The sequence below is a fragment of the Balaenoptera ricei genome, chromosome 8, assembly GCF_028023285.1.
Source record: "Balaenoptera ricei isolate mBalRic1 chromosome 8, mBalRic1.hap2, whole genome shotgun sequence".
Classification (NCBI taxonomy): domain Eukaryota; kingdom Metazoa; phylum Chordata; class Mammalia; order Artiodactyla; family Balaenopteridae; genus Balaenoptera; species Balaenoptera ricei.
The window spans coordinates 102,373,100-102,387,799 of NC_082646.1; the positions used below are offsets into that span (position 1 = coordinate 102,373,100).

Consider the following 14,700-nt stretch of genomic DNA (forward strand, 5'->3'; position numbering starts at 1 on the left):
TATAAGAGGTACAGAAAATAATAACAAAATGAAAATAGCAAGCCCTTCTCTGGTGCGTAATTTTATGTGTCAACTTGAGTAAGTAAGGGGATGTCCAGATATGTGGTTAAACACTATTTCTGAGTGGATCTGTGAAGGTGTTTTTGGAAGAGATCAGCATGTGAATTAGTGAACTGAGTGAAGCACCCCAATGTGGGTGAGCATCACCCAATCCCTTTGGGACTGAATAAAACAAAAAGGTGGAGGAAGTTTGAATTCACTCTCAGCTGCACTGTTTGAGCTAAATTTAAAACACTGATTGTCTCCTGCCCTTGGCCTTTCTGGTTGTTATGACTTTGTTAAATTAACATTTGTTAAGTGGAGCATGTTAAATTAACATTTGTTAAGTGGAGCAAAGGGTGCCAGGTAGTGAGCTACAGTTCAACAACAGACCAGGAGAGAAATTGAAAGAGAGAAGTTTATTACTCACAGGTCGTGGAAGAAGTATACAGCATGCCTCCAGGGGTCACACAGGGAGGCCAAGCCAGAGTGCAGACAGAGGGAATGACAGAACATGGGGCACATGCGTTTATTAGGGTCCATAGATGGAGTGCTTTGGGGTTCCTGGGTAAAACCAAATTGGTCACTTCAAATCAAAAGAGTAGGGTTTTTTTTTTTAATTTTTATTTTATATTGGAGTATAGTTGATTTACAATGTTGCATTAGTTTCAGGTGTACAGCAAGGTGACTTAGCTATACATATATATACTCTTTTTTTTTCTGGTAATCTTTTTATTTAAAAAAATTTTTATCAGGGTATAATTGACTTACAATGTTGTATTAGTTTCAGGTGTACAGCAAAGTGAATCTGTTATACAAATACATAAATCCACTCTTTTTTTTAGATTCTTTTCCCATATAGGCCATTACAGAGTATTGAGTAGAGTTCCCCGTGCTATACAGTAGGTCCTTATTAGTTATCTATTTTATATATAGTAGTGTGAAAAAAGGCTACAAATGAACTTATCTACAAAACCGAAATAGAGTTACAGATGCAGAAAATAAACTTATGGTTACCGGGGGGGAAGGGGGGAGGATAAATTGGAAGATTGTGATTGACATATATCTGTTCTTTTTCAGATTCTTTTCCCATTTAGGTTATTATAGAATATTGAGTATATTTCCCCGTGCTATACAATAGGTCCTTGTTGATTAATTATTTTATATATGGTAGTGTGTATATGTCATTCCCAAACTCCTAATTTATCCCTCCCCCCTCCAGTCTTTCTTTTAGCTGTTAAATTAAGTAGCAACAAAAGACAGGAAGCTCAGTATCATTGCAAATATTTTTGAGACATCTTTGAGTATATATTGTGTTTATTTAAGTTTTCTACTTTTCTCTCAATTCTTGTTCCAAATCCCTGCCTTTATCTCACTTCATCACCTCAAGCATCACACCATTTCTTAAGCATTTTATTTTCCTGTCTGTACACTGCTTTCCCCAAAAGTAACATAGATCACTCTTTCTCTTCATTCTCCCAAAGAACTAATTACACACAATCTTATATTCAGAAACAATGAAGGGAAAGTAAAGCCCAGAACTATAAATTGTTGCAAAGTAAGTATTCAATACAACAGATCTTTAGGTACCTGCTTTCTTTCAAAAGTTGAGGGTATCAAAGCCATATTTCCCTAGCTGCTCTAAGAAAAGCACAACATATATTTACTGTATTATGCAGGTTGGGAAAACATTTAGTAACTAAAACAATGAATAATTAGGGACTAGATTGTAGGGTATACATTTAAAATATTTTTACCCCCACCATTGATCTAAAACTACTCAAAGTCATTCATCAACTTCATATCACTAAAGCTTATCATCAATTCTTAATCTTGATATTACTTAACCTACCAGCACCTTTGACACAGACATTCCCTCTTGAAACATTTCATATCACTTGGTTTACAGGACACCACTCACCTTTGCTGGCAGCTCCTCTCTCTGACCTTTTATTGAGACAGTTACCCAGGTCTTAGTCCTTAAACCACTTCCCTTCTCTCTACCTATGTCTTCTTACAGATCTCATTCATTCTCAGGACTTAAATACCATCTACATGCTGATAACTTTCAAATTTATACCTCTATTTCGATGCCAATCTTTTATGGAAGAAAAAAAAATGTTGTGAGTTGGGAGTCTGGACTTCAAGAGCCTTTTATTTTTACTTTCACACTGTGAGAATGCTGGCCTGAAAATATTATGAAAGAAAGCTTGTCCAGCCTCTGGAGGATCAAAGACCATGTGGAGAAGAGGTAGAGAGTAGCCAGAATCAACATCCAGGAATGTAAGGCCATCTTTAAGCCTTCAGCCCAACTGACTATGCAGAAGATAGGCAACCTCATGAGTGAGTCCGTGAGAAAGCAGCAAAGTAACTGCCCTGCCAACCATAGAATTATGAGAAATATAAAATGTTGTTTTAAGCCACTAAGTTTTGTGGTAGTGTGTTACAAAGCAATAGATAACTGATTAGCTATACAGATCGTATAATCTCTCTAATTAAATCTATGTGCTAAACAGAATCTTCATCTTCTCAATGGCTCTCCTGAAAGCATTACTAACCTCTTTATTCCTTAGACTATAGGGTTCAACAGATGACATTTGGCCCTTGCCCATAGAATGACTAGAACTGGGTTGTAAGTACATGAAGATGACAGTTCCATAGAATATGGAGACAGCAGTGAGGTGAGAGGTGCAGGTGGAAAAGGCTTTCTTCCTTCCGTCTGCTGAGTGCATTCTCAGGATGGCAATGAATATGAACAGATAGGAAGTCAAGGTAACTATAAGGGCAAAAAAGACATTGAAAGCTGCTAAGGTAAAGAGCACAATCTCATTTATGTAGATATCAGAGCAGGAAAGGGCCAGGATTGGGGGAATATCACAGAAGTGATGGACCATATTGGAATGGCAGAAGGAGAGGCAGAAGGTGAATCCAGTGTGGATGGCAGATTGAGCAAAGCCCCAGACATAGCAGCCTATGGCCCTTTGAGCACACACACTGGTGGTCACAGTGGTGGTGTAATGCAAGGGCTTACACACCGCTGCATGCCGATCATGAGCCATGACTGCTAGTAGAAAACAGTCTACACTGGCAAAGCCACAAAGAAGAACGTCTGAACAACACATCCCCCATAGGATATGACTTTATCTCCTGTGAAAAACCCAGCCATCACCTTGGGAGTAACAGTTGAGGAGTAAACACAATCCACCAGACAGAGGTTACTGAGGAAAAAATACATGGGAGTGTGGAGACGAGAGTCCAACAGAATCCACGTGATCATCTCAAGATTTCCAATGAGAGTGATGAGATATATGAAAGTGAATATTCTGAAGAGACGGACTTGCAGTGCTGGGATATCAATTAGTCCCAAGAGTCTAAACTCATGCACTTCAGTGCTGTTCTCCATGAATGCCATTTTGAAATGGTGTTTCACCTGTCAAAACAAGGGAAGCAAAATGGATGAATTACTGATGCATGGAAAATGATTCATGGCACATTCTGTCACCTGAATGACACAAGCACACTGTGACACCATTACCAGTGTAGGATTCCCAATAACCCTGAGACTGGCAGCTTCTGACTTCCATCTCACCATTTGTAAAGGTATGCACTATATTCGTTAGTTCCTGACTCCACTCAGATATTCCAAATGGCCACTCAGTTATATTCAAAATATCTGTTGCTTATTTTTATTTGGGTTGAAAGTTTGTGTTTCCTCTGCAAATTACTTTCACTTTTATCACTGTCATTCCTGAGCAAGATAGCACTCATACTAACTAAGCACTTACCATATGCCAGGTAGTCAGAGAACAATAAATAGTATCTCATTTAATCTTCCCAGATATTCTTTTAGGTAATTACCTGAGAAAAAATGATGTATCACTGCCTTCTGGATGTGAATACTGTGAAGAATGAGATTATTACCCAAGCCATTGTGCTCCATCTAAGGTCTAGGAAGGATAGCTTTCCTTTCACTCCTCAGAGAAAATTGTCCCCCCATTAAAATAAATACCCCCAAAAGTGAAAAAATATCAAAATCATGACCACTCAAACAAACTCTATACTATACAGCCTATGCCTGGCTTCATCCCCTTGAGGGAGGCATCACAGAATGGAGGGAGATGGTCATTCCCATTTTATCCCCTTGGAAAAGCCACATAATGTTGCTGAGTTTTAATTTCTTCATCTGACAAAATTAAGTGGGCATTCTTTCCTACTTTTAGTATGTTACAAGAGTCTTACAGCAGTTCTAAAAGGTGTTTGGAGGGACAGTGGACCTTCAAGATGGTGGAGGGGTAAGACGTGGAGATCACCATCCTCCCCACAAATACACCAAAAATACATCTACATGTGGAACAGCTCCTGCAAAACACCTACTGAACACTGGCAGAAGACCTCAGACTTCCCAAAAGGCAAAGAAATCCCCACATACCTGGCCGTGTGGCTGACAGGGTCTTGGTGCTCTGGACTGGTGTCAGGCATGAGCCTCTGAGGTGGGAGAGCCGAGTTCAGGACATTGGACCACCAGAGACCTCCAGCCCCATGTAATATCAATCGGCGAGAGTTCTCCCAAGATCTCCGTCTCAATGCTAAGACCCAGCTCCACCCATTGGCCAGCAAGCTACAGTGCTGGATGGCCTATGCCAAACAACTAGCAAGATAGGAACACAACCCCACCCATTAGCAGAGAGGCTGCCTAAAATCATACTAAGTTCACAGACACCCAAAACACACCACCGGACACGGTCCTGCCCACCAGAAAGACAAGATCCAGTGCCACCCACCAGAACACAGGCACCAGTCCCCTCCACCAGGAAGCCTACACAACCCACTGAACCAACCTTACCCACTGTGGGCAGACACCAGAAACAATGGGAACTACAAACCTGCAGCCTGCGAAAAGGAGACCCCAAACACAGTAAGTTAAGCAAAATGGGAAGAGAGAAATATTCAGCAGATGAAGAAGCAAACTAACAACCCACCAGACCAAACAAATGAAGAGGAAATAGGCAATCTACCTGAAAAAGAATTCAGAGTAATGATAGTAAAGATGACACAAAATCTTAGAAATAGAATGGAGAAAATAAAAGAAACGTTTAACAAGGACCTAGAAGAACTAAAGAGCAAACAAACAATGATGAACACCACAATAAATGAAATAAAAAATTCTCTAGAAGGAACCAACAGCAGAATAACTGAGGCAGAAGAACGGATAAGTGACCTGGAAGATAAAATAATGGAAATAACTACTGCAGAGCAGAACAAAGAAAAAAGAATGAAAAGAATTGAGGACAGTCTCAGAGACCTCTGGGACAACATTAAGCACACCAACATTCGAATAATAGGGGTCCCAGAAGATGAAGAGAAAAAGAAAGGGCCTGAGAAAATATTTGAAGGGATTATAGGTGAAAAATTCCTTAACAAGGGAAAGGAAATAGTCAATCAAGTCCAGGAAGCACAGAGCGTCCCATACAGGATAAATCCAAGGATAAACATACCAAGACACATATTAATCAAACTATCAAAAATTAAATACAGAGAAAAAATATTAAAAGCAGCAAGGAAAAGCAGCAATTAACATACAAGGGAATCCCCATAAGGTTAACAGCTGATCTTGAACAGAAACTCTGCAAGCCAGAAAGGAGTGGCAGGACATATTGAAAGAGATTAAAGGGAAAAACCTACAACAAATATTACTCTACCCAGCAAGGATCTCATTCAGATTCAATGGAGAAATTAAAACCTTTACAGACAGGCAAAAGCTAAGAGAACTCAGCACCACCAAACCAGCTTTACAACAAATGCTAAAGCTACTTGTCTAGGCAGGAAACACAAGAGAAAGAAAAGGCCTACAAAAAACAAACCCAAAACAATTAAGAAAATGGTAATAGGAACATACATATCAATAAGTACCTTAAATGTAAATAGATTAAATGCTCCAACCAAAACATATAGACTGGCTGAATGGATACAAAAACAAGACCTGTATATATGCTGTCTACAAGAGACCCACTTCAGAGCTAGGGACACATACAGACTGAAAGTGAGGGGATGAAAAAGATATTCCATGCAAATGGAAATCAAAAGAAAGCTGGAGTAGCAATTCTCATATCAGACAAAATAGACTTTAAAATAAAGACTATTACAAGAGAAAATGAAAGACACTACATAATGATCAAGGGATCAATCCAAGAAGAAGATATAACAATTGTAAATATTTATGCACCCAACATAGGAGCACCTCAATACATAAGGCAACTGCTAACAGCCATAAAAGGGGAAATGGACAGTAACACAATCATAGTAGGGTACTTTAACACCCCACTTTCACCAACGGACAGATCAACCAAAATGAAAACAAATAAGGAAACACAAGCTTTAAATGACACATAAGACAAGATGGACTTAATTGATATTTATAGGACATTCCATCCAAAAACAACAGACTACCCTTTCTTCTCAAGTACTCATGGAACATTCTCCAGGATAGATCATATCTTGGTCATAAATCAAGCCTTGGTAAATTTAGGACAATTAAAATTATATCAAGTATATTTTCCGACAACAATGCTATGAGACTAGATACAAATTACAGGAAAAAAACTGTAAAAAATACAAACACATGGAGGCTAAATATTACACAACTAAATAACCAAGAGATCACTGAAGAAATCAAAGAGGAAATCAAAAAATACCTAAAAACAAATGACAATGAAAACACAATGACCCAAAACCTATGGGATGCAGCAAAGCAGATTTAAGAGAGAAGTTTATAGCAATATAATCCTACCTCAAGAAAGAAGAAAATTCTCAAATGAACAACCTAACCTTACACCTAAAGCACTTAGAGAAAGAAGAACAAAACACCCCCCAAGTTAGCAGAAGGGAAGAAATCATAAAAATCACATCAGAAATAAATGAAAAAGAAATGAGGGAAACAATAGCAAAGATCAATAAAACTGAAAGCTGGTTCTTTGAGAAGATAAACAAAATTGATAAACTCCTAGCCAGACTCATCAAGAAAAAAAGAGAGAAGACTCAAATCAACAGAATTAGAAATGAAAAAGGAGAAGTAACAACTGACACTGCAGAAATACAAAGAATCATGAGGGATTACTACAAGCAACTATATGCTAATAAAATGGACAACCTGGAAGAAATGGACAAATTCTTAGAAAAGCACAACTTTCCAAGACTGAACCAGGAAGAAATAGAAAATATAAACAGACCAATCACAAGCACTGAAGTTGAAACTGTGATTAAAAATCTTCCAAGAAAAAAGCCCAGGACCAGATGGCTTCACAGGCTAATTCTATCAAACATTTAGAGAAGAGCTAACACCTATCCTTCTCAAACTCTTCCAAAATATAGCAGAGGGGAAACACTCACAAACTCATTCTATGAGGCCACCATCACCCTGATACCAAAACCAGACAAACAGGTCACAAAGAAAGAAAACTACCGATCAATATCACTGATGAACACAGATGCAAAAATCCTCAGCAAAATACTAGCAAAGAAAATCCAACAGCACACTGAAAAGATTGTACACCATGATCAAGTGGGGTTTACCCCAGGAATGCAAGGATTCTTCAATATACGTAAATCAATCAATGTGATACACCATATTAACAAATAGAAAGATAAAAAACATATGATCATCTCAATAGATGCAGAAAAAGCTTTCAAACAAATTCAACACTGATTTATGGTAAAAAGCCTCCAGAAAGTAGGCATAGGGGCAACTTACCTCAACATAATAAAGGTCATATATGACAAATCCACAGCCAACATCATTCTCAATGGTGAAAACCTGAAACCATTTCCTCTAAAATCAGGAACAAGACAAGGATGCCACTCTCACCACTATTATTCAACATAGTTTTGGAAGTTCTAGCCACAGAAATCAGAGATGAAAAAGAAATAAAAGGAATCCAAATTGGAAAAGAAGAAGTAAAACTGTCACTGTTTGCAGATGACATGATACTCTATATAGAGAATCCTACAGATGTTACCAGAAAACTTCTAGAGCTAATCAATGAATTTGGTAAAGTAGCAGGATACAAAATTAATGCACAGAAATCTCTTGCATTCCTATACACTAATAATGAAAAATCTGAAAGAGAAATTAAGGAAACACTCCCATTTACCATTGCAACAAAGTGAATACAATACCTAGGAATAAACCTACCTAAGGAGACAAAAGACCTGTATTCAGAAAACTATAAGACACTGATGAAAGAAATTAAAGATGATACAAACAGATGGAGAGATATACCATGATCTTGGATTGGCAGAATCAACATTGTGAAAATGACTATACTACCCAAAGCAATCTACAGGTTCAATGCAATCCATAGCAAACTACCAATGGCATTTTTCACAGAACTAGAGCAAAAAATTTCACAATTTATATGGAAACACAAAAGGCTCTGAATACCCAAAGCAAACTTGAGAAAGAAAAACGCTGCTGGAGGAATCAGGCTGCCTGACTTCAGACTATACCACAAAGCTACAGTAAACAAGACAGTATGGTACTGGCACAAAAACAGAAATATAGATCAATGGAACAGGATACAAAGCCCAGAGATCAACCCACGCACATATGGTCACCTCATCTTTGATAAAGGAGGCAAAAATATACAATGGAGAAAAGACAGTCTCTTCAATAAGTGGTATTGGGAATACTGGACAGCTACATGTAAAAGAATGAAATTAGAGCACTCCCTAACACCATACACAAAAGTAAACTCAAAATGGATTAAACACCTAAATGTAAGGCCAGACACTATAAAACCCTTAGAGGAAAACATAGGCAGAACACTCTTTGACATAAATCACAGCAAGATCCTTTTTGACCCACCTCCTAGAGAAATGGAAATAAAACAAAAAATAAACAAATGGGACCTAATGAAACTTAAAAGTTTTTGCACAGCAAAAGAAACCATAAACAAGATGAAAAGACAAACCTCAGAATGGGAGAAAATATTTGCAAACTAAGCAACTGACAGGATTAATCTCCAAAATATAGAAGCAGCTCATGCAGCTCAATATCAAAAAAGCAAACAACTCAATCCAAAACTGAGCAGAAGACCTTAACAGACGTTTCTCCAAAGAAGATATACATATTTCCAACAAACACATGAAAGGATGCTCAACATTACCAATCATTAGAGAAATGCAAATCAAAACTACAATGAAGTGTCACATCACAGCAGTCAGAATGACCATCATCAAAAAATCTACAAACAATAAATGCTGGAGTGGGTGTGGAGGAAAGGGAACCCTCTTGCACTGTTGATGGGAATGTAAATTGATACAGCCACTATGGAGAACAGTATGGAGGTTCCTTAAAAAACTAAAAATAGAACTACTGTATGACCCAGCAATCCCACAACTGGGTATATACCTTGAGAAAATCATAATTCAAAAAGAGACATGGGGCTTCCCTGGTGGCACAGTGGTTAAGAATCCGCCTGCCAATGCAGGGGACACGGGTTCAAGCCCTGGTCTGAGAAGATCCCACATGCCTCGGATCAACTAAGCCCGTGAGCCACAACTACTGAGTCCGCGTGCTACAACTACTGAAGCCCTTGAGCCTAGAGCCCGTGCTCCACAACAAGAGAAGCCACGGCAATGAGAAGCCCGCGCACTGCAACGAAGAGTAGCACCCACTCTCCGCAACTAGAGAAAGCCCGCGCACAGCAACAAAGACCCAACACAGCATGTTCCACATGTGCCACATTTTTCATTGCAACACTATTTACAATAGCCAGGACATGGAAGCAACCTAAATGCCCACCAACAGATGAATGGATAAAGAAGATGTGGCACATATATACAATGGCATATTACTCAGCCATAGAAAGAAATGAAATTGAGTTATTTGTAGTGAGGTGGATGGACCTAGAGTCTGTCATACAGAATGAAGTAAGTCAGAAAGAGAAAAATAAATACCACATGCTAACACATATATATGGAATCTAAAAGAAAAAAAAATGGTTCTGAAGAACCTAGGGGCAGGATAGGAATAAAGATGCAGATGTAGAGAATGGACTTGAGGACATGGGGAGGGGAAAGGTTAAGCTGGAACGAAGTGAGAGAGTGGCATGGACATATATGCACTACCAAATGTAAAATAGATAGCTAGTGGAGAGCAGCTGCATAGCACAGGGAGATCAGCTCGGTGCTTTGTGACCACCTAGAGGGGTGGGATAGGGAGAGTGGGAGGGAGACGCAAGAGGGAGGGTATATGGGGATATATGTATACACATAGCTGATTCACTTTGTTATACAGCAGAAACTAACACACCATTGTAAAGCAATTATACTCCAATAAAGATGTTAAAATAAACAAACAAACAAACAAATAAATAAATAAATAAAAGGTGTTTGGAGACCAACACTGTTATTTACAGAGGAAGCATATTGTGGTCATAAAGAACATGGTCTCTGGAGTGACTTGCCTGCATTCAAATCCTGGTATTGTTACTTACTAGCTGGGTAACCTTGGGCAACTCACAACCTCTCTGTGCCTCAGTTTAAAACAGGGATGGTAATAATAGTACCTCACAAGGCTGTTTGGGGAATTTAATAAGTTGATATGTTTAAATCACTTAGAATACTGCCTAATACATAGTTAGCATGCAATGTCACAATTATTACTACTATTAAATAAATATTAATATGAATAGTGGTCATAGTATTATATGACTATCGAAAAAATAACAAAAAATGCTCAACAAAATTATTGGAACCACATTACTAAAGAAACTTATGTGGGTGAGTGCCCTAATAGCTTAAATTCAAAATTGTATAATCAAACATACCATACTGACAATTATTAACAACAAAAAACTTGAGGTTTGAGATTTAGGGATAAAAACAGATACAAATTTTGACACGTTATCTTTCATGGCAAGACTTCTGCCAGAGGAATCTATTGAAGGTTGTACTGATTATTTCACCCAACTGTATTTATGAAATAGCTTTCCCAATTTTCAGAATCCAGGCTAAATATCTAATCCAATCTGATAAAGTCTTCAACAAACAAGCTCTTAATGCCAGGATTATTCAGCCCTGGCTCTCTTTTCCTCACAATCCACATGTAGTCCATGAGCACATACTATTATCTCTACCTTCAAAATATATCCTAAATTCATTCATTTGTCACCACCTTTATTATAACCATTTCAGGGCAAACCCTTGCTTAGGTCACACCTGGTAAGAACTGAGACAAAGAAGAAGACACTGGGAAACTTAAGAAAAGGATATCTGAGTTAAGGTGCAGATATGGAAGCTGAGAGATGGTGGGGGCTAAGGAGTAGATATTAAAGGATGTTGAAGTTTTATCCTTTCAATTTGATAGTAAATGTGTCCTATAGGACATGTCTTTTTAATCTTAACAACAATAATATCAGCAACAATCACATCTGCAACCTTATTACCCTTCACACCAGGCACTGTTGTCTTAGTTCATATAGATTCAAACCTTTAAAGTCTGAATCCAAGCCTGAATAATAATATAAACAATGCATAATATAAACAATATAATATACTACCTTAATTTTTTTTTTCTGTATTACCCAATGTACCCAGTACATAATAAGGCCTCAAAATGTCTTAAGCTCACTGTGAGCTCTTATGATTAAGCTATTACATTTCTGTGTATAATGTTTACTCTTAATCAAAAACAAAATTTTGAACAGGTGAAGATATCACTTCAGGAAATAAAGTGTATTGACAGGTATGTCACTGTGCCAAGATCTAAGAGGGTTAAATTAGGTTATTTAGGATCCTAAATATTTAAAACACTAACACGAGACAATATTGTCTTATCTGTGTCCAGAGAATTCCTGGATATTAAATATAAGTACATGAAGAGACTGTCCCATAGAATGGAGACTGCAGGGTTGTGGCCAGCACAGGTGGACAAGATGTTCTTGTATCCCTTGGCTAAGCACATACTCAAAATGGTGATAGTTATGAACAGGTAGAATATCAAGGTAACCAGAAAAACAAAAAAGATATTGAAACTCGCCACAAAGCAAGAAGTAACTCACTGATAGGTTTATGAGAGCAAGAGAGAGCCATGACAGCTTGCTTTCTCAGAAAAAGTGATGGACCATGTTGGACAGACAAAAGGAGAAACTTAAGGTGAAATCATTATGGATGGAAGCGTTCAGGACATCCCACAGACCTAGCAGTCAATGGGGGCCAGATGACCAAAAAATTTATTATCATAGTGGTGGTACAATGGAGAGGTTTACACACTGCTGTATAGTTGTCAGAAGACATTGAAATCATCTCAGTCCCTCTCAATCACATTTTCTTTCGATTATTGGGTTATTTGACCAATGTTGGACTACATTCCAAGAATACAAACTTTATGGGATAACACTTCTGTCCTCGAAAAGCTCACAATTAAATAGCAGAGCCACAGTTGTAAATGTAAATATATATATTAAATGTAACAAGAATATATTAAATATATTAGTGATTATATAAACGATATAACTATTTCTATAATACATTCTATTAATATTTAATAATACAATATATGATTTATTGATATGTTATGTGTATTTAATGTGTTTGGATGAACAGAGAAGGGTGCCAATACAGAAAAGGAAGAGGCAGAAGGATTAGGGAGAAGAAGAGAAGGGAAAGGACACATTTATTAAACAACTATTCTCTGTCCAGCACTGTGCAAAGTTCTTGCTCATTCAGCACTCATTTAATACAATTATTATCTCCAGTAGAAGCTCAGAGGATTTTAGTGCGATATCTTAGATCAGAAAATTTGGTTAAAGTGGACTTTTATTTTTCTTGTGCTAATGTTATTCCTACCAGCCATTTTAATTATGTTTTACAAGCTGGGTGGGGATTAAGAAATAAATACTTCTGGAATTAAGTTGCACTGTAGATATTTTACAGAATTTTCTGTCATATATTCCTCCACTTCTTACCAACAGCACCCAGAAGGTCTTATGGGAATCTCTCTATATTTGTTGGTATAAATAATACTAGCTGTTAGACAAAAAAATAGCTCACCCACAGAGGTTTTTCTTGCTCATATACTGTTCATATACACCATACGGGACTCATATAGTGACTTAGGAATCCAAGTTCTTTCCATTTAGTGGCTCCGCTGTCCGCTATGGCCTGGAAAGACCAGTCACTCAGTGTGAGAAGGGGGCCAGGCTGACCTCTCTCTATCTGGCACCAGTAATGTCTGCCCGTACCCCATTCAAATATAGTGCTGGGTCCGAGCAGCCTCTGTCCCCAGCCACTTCTTACTCTCCTTGCCAGGAAGCCTTCTCCTTAGTGGAACAAGAGGGGCCAAGCTGGTGCTTGGCCTGGGCCTGGGCTCATGCTAGGGTGACTGAGGGAAACTGGCCAGAGGTCCAGGCAGTCTCAACATGCTTCTTCCTCCTTGTTTGGAGGGGGAGAGAGGGGGTCAGCAAGTGTGTGTGAGCTCTCCACAGTGGACTCCACATTTCTCACAGCTCCCCAGCCTGTCCCACTGGTCTTCAAACCAGCCAAGGGGACTTGTCTTCCTGGTGTTGGGCCCCAGGGCTGGGGTACCCAATATGTGGTTAGAATTGCTCATTCCCCGTGGAGGATCTCCTAGCCCAGGTAATCCCCGCCTCCTCCCTGTCCGTTCCTAGGGGTGCAAGTCCCAAACTGATTGCTTCTCTTCTCTTGCTACCCGACTCCGTGCAGATCGTTCTTTACAGCCTTGGTTGTATAAGAGTCTTTCATCAGTTGCTAGTTTGTTTTCAGTGAGAATTGCTCCACACTTAGATGTATTTCTGATGTGTTTGTGGGGGGAGGTGAGCTCAGTGTCCTCCTACTCTGCCACCTGGATCTCCTCTCCCCACAATTTCTTTATCCATTCATCCTTCAACAGATACTTAGGTGGTTTCCATGTCTTGGCTATTGTGAATGATGCTACAACACACATACACACAAAAGTAATTAGGTGAGAAGATGTATATGTTAATTAGCTTGACTGCAATAATCATTTCACTATGTGTATGTATATCAAAACGTCATGTTGCACTCAAATATATACATTTGTTATTAAAATTTTTAATAAATAAATAATACAAGACATAGGGGAACCTGGGCAAGGGTTTATTAGTTTCCTATGGCTTCTCTAACATGTTACCAAAAAACTGGTGGCTTAAAATCACGGAAATTTATTCTCTCACAGTACTAGAAGCCAGAAATTCCAAATTAGTTTCACTGTGCCCAAATCGATGTGGTGGTGGTAGGGCTCCTAATCCCTCTGGAGGATGTAGAATAAAATCCATTCTTGCCTGTTTCATCTTCTGGTGGTATTCCATGGCTTGTGGCTGCATCACTCCAATCTCTGTCTCCATGGTTACATTGCCTTCTCCTCTTCTCTCTGTGGTCCAATCTCTCTTTGACTTTTTTTTTAAATAAATTTATTCATTTATTTATTTATTTTTGGCTGTGTTGGGTCTTCGTTGCTGCATGTGGGCTTTCTCTAGTTGTGGTGAGTGGGGGCTACTCTTCGTTGCCGTGCGCGGGCTTCTCATTGCGGTGGCTTCTCTAGTTGCAGAGCACGGGCTCTAGGCACGTGGGCTTCAGTAGTTGTGGCACACAGGCTCAGTAGTTGTGGCTCGTGGGCTCCAG

General features: G+C 38.7%; 1 protein-coding gene across 1 annotated transcript; it reads right to left on the reverse strand.

The window, feature by feature from the left end:
• Positions 1-2,540: 2,540 nt before the first annotated feature.
• Positions 2,541-3,451, reverse strand: LOC132369997 (olfactory receptor 5B12-like). Its single transcript, XM_059929723.1, is given in 2 exon segments — positions 2,541-3,133; positions 3,136-3,451. Coding segments are annotated over 2 exon segments (909 nt in total).
• Positions 3,452-14,700: the final 11,249 nt, after the last annotated feature.